The sequence below is a fragment of the Electrona antarctica genome, assembly GCF_951216825.1.
Source record: "Electrona antarctica genome assembly, chromosome: 22".
NCBI classification, from domain to species: Eukaryota; Metazoa; Chordata; class Actinopteri; order Myctophiformes; family Myctophidae; genus Electrona; species Electrona antarctica.
In genome coordinates, this window is record NC_136805.1 from 7,192,875 (window position 1) to 7,200,125 (window position 7,251).

General features: G+C 46.2%; 1 protein-coding gene across 1 annotated transcript in view; it reads left to right on the forward strand.

The window, feature by feature from the left end:
• LOC306915664 (ankyrin-3-like) overlaps window positions 1-7,251 on the forward strand; it is a 74,420-nt gene that overhangs the window by 58,627 nt on the left and 8,542 nt on the right. The window contains exons 27-29 of the mRNA XM_079493142.1: window positions 1,376-1,507; window positions 1,973-2,116; window positions 6,955-7,251. The exon at window positions 6,955-7,251 is cut by the window's right edge and continues 568 nt beyond it. Of these exons, the coding sequence (XP_079349268.1) occupies window positions 1,376-1,507; window positions 1,973-2,116; window positions 6,955-7,251 (573 nt within the window). The remainder of the gene's footprint in view (window positions 1-1,375; window positions 1,508-1,972; window positions 2,117-6,954) is intronic.

Below are 7,251 nucleotides of genomic sequence, written 5' to 3' on the forward strand. Positions count from 1 at the left end.
GTGAAAGACACATTGTTGTTATTATTCACGTCATTAGTGAATGTTTTTTACAGTGTCAAGGGATAGCGTGAGAGAGAGTGAATGAGTGTGTGTGTGTGTGTGTGTGAGAGAGAGAGAGAGAGAGAGAGGGGGTATTGGTGTGATATGGGTGTGCCCTCTGCAGTGTGCCCATCCCTGTCCGCCTGCACTGCAGTAACACCTACGCATGTTTGAGTTTGAGTGAGTGTGTGGGTATGTGTGTGTGTACGAGCGTGCATAATTGTGTGTGGACAAACATGCACACACTTGTCTTAGTGTGTGTGTGTGTGTGTGTGTGTGTGTGTGTGTGTGTGTGTGTGTGTGTGTGTGTGTGTGTGTGTGTGTGTGTGTGCGTGTGTGTGCGTGTGCGTATGCGTGTGTGTGTATTGGGTAAGTGAGGGTATGGACCCACCCCAGTGTTGTGTTGTGCGTGCGAGTATGGACTCAGCAGAGGCAGCTTGGAGTCTAATCTATATTTAATGTGTGCACTGTGCTCCGGTGGAGAAGCAGGCAGTGCGCATGGTTGAAGTGTGTTGTTTATAACCAGTGTGTTCTACAGGAGGACATCATAGCTAGATACTTCATACCACTATCTTATGAAGATGTTATTTCTAGACAAAGTTCATATACTGTGCAGAGTGTATCGGTCTACACTGGATAAAAGCAGGTCCACGCTGCTCGTTGTGAGCTTGTAGATGTGCTGCTCGTTGTGAGCTTGTAGATGTGCTGCTCGTTGTGAGCTTGTAGATGTGCTGCTCGTTGTGAGCTTGTAGATGTGCTATAAAAGCAGGTCCACGCTGCTCGTTGTGAGCTTGTAGATGTGCTGCTCGTTGGGAGCTTGTAGATGTGCTGCTCGTTGGGAGCTTGTAGATGTGCTGCTCGTTGTGAGCTTGTAGATGTGCTATTTTCTCAGAATGTCCGCCTATTTTCTCTGAATGTTGGCCTATTATGACATGCCAGAATTATAAATTGGGGCGCTAGCCGCTAGGTTTCATGTTGTTACAGCCTGGGTTTAGGCTAATGTGTATATTGGTGCTGCGGAATCCTAACCAGTCATGATAAGGATGTCTTATTTCCTCTGCATATATACTATTACTATATGCCTTTGCGTACACCATCTCATCCTGCCTTACATACTGTGAGCTTTTTTTGGGGAAGGGCCTGGGGGTTGTTACCATTTATCTTCAGTAAAAGAACGCTGTACATTCTGACTATGTACAGTAAGCAGAGCTTACTGTACATACGAGCTAGACAGAGCCACACAACATTTCATGGGTTTGTTTATTTGTTTGTTTGTTTGTTTATCTGGGGGGTGTTTGTACTGATTGCATGCATGTTGTTTGTTGCTTTCTTCCAGAGCTCGCCAGGGAGCTGGACTTCTCTGTGGATGAGATAAACCACATCAGAGTGGATAACCCCAACTCCCTGACGGCACAGAGCTTCATGCTGCTGAAGAAGTGGGTGCACAGGGATGGTAAAAATGCCACAAGTAAGTCGCCTGTATTCTGCATATGTGTGTGTGTGTGTGTGTGTGTGTGTGTGTGTGTGTGTGTGTGTGTGTGTGTGTGTGTGTGTGTGTGTGTGTGTGTGCGTGTGTGCGTGCGTGCGTGCGTGTGTGTGTGTGTGTGTGTGTGTGTGTGTGTGTGTGTGTGTGTGTGTGTGAAGGCTGCGGCTGCAGCAGCCACACCTTAGTCAATAAATTAAAATGACTAGTGCCGCTGGCTTGGCGAATTCCTTGTAGATCTCTGTCTGAGATACAGGTCATGCAGTATGTGTGCATCTGTGTGTGTGTGAAATCACTGTGGACAAGAATATGTGATATTATAATATATACAGTAAAATAGTGCTTTGTACTTTTCAACATTTTGTGAAATAATAATAGTTCTTGTCATTATGATATTATATTAAGTCTGTGTCTCTCTCTCTCTCTCTCTCTCCTTGTCTCTCTCCATAGCGGATGCCTTAACCGCAGTGCTGACAAAGATCAATCGGTTGGATATTGTGACTTTGCTGGAAGGGCCCATATTTGACTATGGTAACATTTCAGGCACACGGTGTTTTGCCGATGATAACGCAGTATTCCTGGATCAGTCCGATGGTAAAGTGTAGCCCCACCCTATAGCTGAACTCTTCTCAGTCTGTCTCTCGGTCTATTCTTCCTTCACCCCTTTATTTCATCTCTCAGCCAGATAGACAGACCTGTCTTGTGTACACAAACGCAGAACCAATGAGGCTTGACGGTCCAATACGAGTTAACAGACGATCAGTGCCTTTACTGATCCAACATGAGCTGAGTTAAACCAACCAAAAGCAACAAAGCGTTATTATCAGATTGAATTTTACTCCCAACGCAATCTCTCCCAGGAGTCCCACTTGTTTACTGATATGGGGCAATTACCACTCGTGCTCATTGGTAAATTAATGGCAAATTGTGTGATTATTTTTTGTCCTTTTTTGATGATTTTTTTTTTGGTGATTATTGATTTCAGTATTATTATTGATTTTAATCATACCCCCTTTAGCTTTCTAGATTTACTGACATGTTCTTTGTGACATAAATTGAATGCATGGAAACAGGAAATCCTAGACAACACTTGGGGGGGCATGAGACGCTGGAGTACTGCCAGATTTTTACTTGGCTGCGCTTCATGCTGTCACACACTGAAAATACTAGATCCACACGCTCACAACACCCCCTCTTGTGGCATGTTGCGGGCTTGTAGATCTTCTGTTTTCAGTGCATGACACCGGCGCGCAGCTAAACATAAATCAGGCTTTTTGTGTGACTGTACCGTAATGTGTAGAATATACTACAGCATGATGCTTCAGCAAAACGCAAGCCCTTTGATGAATTAGAACTCTTTCCCATCTTGGTGAGCTTGCTGTTTTAAGGCACGTTTCAGATGGGTCATGGTTTTGTGTCATCATTTGGTTCAATAGTTATGTTTATATCACAAATATCACAAATTTGAAAATTCCTACTGCCCCAGCAGCTGTCATATCTGTATTCAGTCAATTTGCATCCAAGTATGGTTGTGCGATACGTGAAAACATAATTATAACAACCAAGTTACTACAGTGGCTTGTTGGCTTTATGCAGTATGGCAAATGTCTTTCTTTCTCTCTCTTTCTATCTCTCTCTCTCTCTCTCTCTCTCTTTAATGGAAATGTATTGTGGTAGCTAACTTTCTCTAGATGTGATAGAGTGAGAACCATTTCAGAGAAATAATTTGTCCGTCACGCCAGATAGATTCATATAAAATTCACATACAGATTCAGATTAGCCCTAGATTTAGAAAGAAACAATATTGAGAAAATAGCTAATTGTCTTCATTCACCCTGTGCTGTCCCATACACTAATGCTCCTCAGATACCTTTATTCCAACAAAAGACAACGTTTTGACCCTGTTGGTGATGTCAACTAACCTGACTCCGCCAGATGGGGCAGCAGAGAGTACAGTCGGTTCCCCCCTCCTGGTCCCATCTGGGAACTCTCAGGCAGACTTGATGCTCCGGCCACCAAACGGCCTGGCCAATCAGCGGCAGCTAGAGGCGGGATCAAGGCAGTATGCCTTGATCCTGCCTCTAGCTGCCGCTGGGGGGAACCCAGTGTACTCTCTGCTGCCCCATCTTGCGGAGTCAGGTTAGATGTCAACATTGTCTTTTATTCTAATAAATATTACTGTGGAGGATTATATAATGTGTGATCAGCGTCAATGTGAACGTCTCAGACCACAATCTAATATGTTACCTATAATTGCTCCCAGGCTCATTATTTTCTTATGCATCCTTAATTGATTCATGGGTCAAAACTAGGAGGTGGCATCCTAGATAGAGTCTATTCTACTGCAAGTAGTAGGTGGTAATTGAACAAAGAAAACCCCACAGTGCTTAAATCAGTAGTTGAACACGGCCTGAGCCTTTAAATCAGTAGTTGAACACGGCCTGAGCCTTTAAATCAGTAGTTGAACACGGCCTGAGCCTTTCTTTCACACTGGCTGGCGACACAAGGCTCTGAAGTGGGCCTCACTGTGAGGCAGGCTTTCTCAAAACCACCGAAAGGCTATGGATCATTATTCTCCCTTTGAACGGAGCGAAGATGATCTCTGTGCTGAGGTGACTTAAAGGTGAAATCCTGCCTGGGATCTTGACAGACAGACAGACAGACAGACCGATAGATAGATATTAGCATGGCTAACTAAGGCTTCGTGTCAATGGCAGCCTGTCTAACTGCTTTAATGACAATACACTCTGACCACTTAAAAGGCACGGATCATTCTCAACACGTCTATGAGTGTAAACGGGGAAAGCAAATCTTGTGTTCCTTTTTTTGAAAATATCCTCTTTAACCACTTAAACCCTTTAGACTTAGTTGCCCGGGGTCCCCCAGGGGTCTATCCTTGGCGCTACAACCAAAATCTCTTTGCTGGAAAATAACCGGAAATGTGCGTTCATGCACAGCACTGTGTTTGGCTACTGTTCACCTATTTTCTCTGAATGTTCTCTGAATGTTCTCTATTATGACATACCCGGAAAAGGGACGCCGGGGTTCATGTGGTTAAGTAGAAGAGGATTTATAGCACAAGACGTAATGCCTTCCGTACGACACCCATAGACGTATTGAAAGCATCGCACCTTTGTTATTTTAAGTGTGTGGTGTATAGTTGTGCTTCTGTCCCACTGCTGTCAGCTGTACTGTACCTGTCAGTCATCTACCGGGTTCCTCCGAACCGCCCTGCCTCAACGCTGCTTCGTAGCTTCTCCTGCTTTAAGAACAGTAGACTCCTTCCCTCCTCCTTCTCTCTCATCCTCCTCTCTTAACTCCTGCAGCAACACCCACTGTCACCATGTAAGCTAAAGGGATACTAACCTGTACTAACCAAAAAGTACATAAAAGCTTTTTAAGTATACGACATGACGGCGTATGGAATCCGACTGGCCATACTGTAGCTTCTCCTGCTGAGAAACCAGCTCCCTGCCTCCTCCGCTTCCTTCTCTGCCCTGACTGTCTACCTTCTAGACTCTAGAGCGACTAAGCGACAGCTAACTTGGTTGCTACAGCTTGGATTCCACTTGAAGCTATCTTCACAGTGGTGGCTTCCTATCCTGTTAATTGCAACGTCCGCAGCTTCTAAATCATTCATAACCTCTCATTCATGAGCACTCATTTCCTTCATCGATTGTCATGTTTGTCAACTCCCAAGTCTTGTCTTAACGGTTGTTCCATTGTCTGTTCTGTTTCTACCACACCCTATTGTGAACTGTGATGCTTGAAACAGTCCCAAAGGCTCTTAGGTCTCCTACCCTCCCAACCTCGCCCACCGCTCTCCCTCTTTCCCCCTCCTCCTCTACCTCCTCCGCAGACCACCCTTCAACTTCCCCAACCTGGCTGTCCTGTCCCCCCTCCCCTCCCGATCCCGCTTATCTCCTGTATTTTACGCCTCCTCCCTCTCCCCCTTATCTAACTCCCCCCTCCTCCACCCCTTCTTCCTCTCCTCTCCCCTCTCTTTCTCTCTCTTCTCCCCCACCGTCTCCTCTCCCTCCTGGTATCCCTCGTCGCTTCCGTCGAGATCGTACGGTTCCGGAGTTCTATATCTAATATTAGGTCTTTCCAGCTATGCTGATCTTCTCCTGCCCACTGCTGAACTCACAACTAATAATAACTAACCAACTAAACCCGGCAACAACTCTGGCCTGCTCATTTGCTTGTGTTGTTGATATCCACGCGGCGATTATCCGAACACACTTTAAACATGGAGACAAATGCAGACCTGCATGTCATCGAAAGCTTTTGATCCCATGATCATTTGATCCCATGTCAGTGTGTTTGTGGCCATGTTTAGCTCACCAACCCAATGTAATACATTTATTAACTATAAAACGTTGCATCTATACGACCGAATTAATGGCACTATAGCTTCGGAGGTAGAGCGGTCGTCTGGGAATCAGAAGGTTCCCGGTTCGATCCCCAGCTCCTCTTGGCTTTGTGTCGAAGTGTCCCTGAGGAAGACACTGAACCCCCCCTAGCTGCTCCCCATGAGCATGGCGCATCCCGCCATCGGTGTGTGAATGTGTGCGTGAGTGGGCCAATGTAACGCACATTGTAAAGCGCTTTGGAGAAAGTTGCTACATACGGTAAATAATATGTAGCACCTACATGTATATAAATGCACCATTTACCATTTCGTCCCTGTCGGGTGGAATCCTGGTATTTTATTATTGTTTTAAAAACATCTAAAAGTAGTGAAAATGGCTGATCCACAAGCTTGTTGTGAGCTTGTAGATTTTCACTGCTTTTGTGTGACACTCTTGTATGATGAAGTTGGGCAAGCATTTTACAAAAAACTAAAAACAAGTTGAAATATTGCGATACAAGGTTTCTGCCCGACAGCAACGATGTATTAAAGCCAGTGGATCTGTATCAGTATGTGAGCTACAAGCCGGGCCCATTACCCATGAACAGTGATTACATTTTGGGGACAGGCCTGGCTGTCAAACAGGACCCTTTTTTTTTGGTATCTGAACTTTTTGCAGATGCCAAATGACCTTCAGTAGTGTGCATTAATGTTTACAGGGAGCATAAATAGAATGCTCGCTATCTTGAATTATGTTTCCATCTTTGCTATACACTCCCATTTACGTTTCCTTGGTTATGTGGTCGGTGTTAGATGTGTGTGTAGCAGCACTGGTTCAGAAGTCACACTGCAGTCTTCCCAATCACATCACGTGAATATATTTGAACATAATGTGACAACAGGTTTATTCGGTGTGACCTCTGATCGACTGCTGGCAGCCATAGCAACCATGTGTGTGTGTCTAGTCAAGTGTCAGCTCTCATCTCATCCCTCCACCACCACTGTACCCCCCCCCCCCCCCCCCCCTCCCCCAACCTTCTCCCCTCCATCCCTCCCTCCCTCCCTCCGTCCATCCATCCAGGTTACCAGAGCATAGAACTTGAGATGCAGACCCCCACAGAGCTGAAGTACACGCCCCCGACCCCGACCCTCGACGACTTCTTTGGCGAGGACAATGCTAGCGCAGACTCCCCTAGTAGGTTGACCCCCATTAGGCCTAGTGACCTCTCCCTTGCCCAGACCACCACCAGCAGCAATGGCCCGGCAGCGGCAGAGGCTGCCGGAGCCCCGGAGGAGGCGCCCACCGTGGTGGCGGAGGACACGTCCGTCGACGCCAGGGGGAGGAGGAGTCAGGGCGAGGCCTCCTCCACGGAGGAAG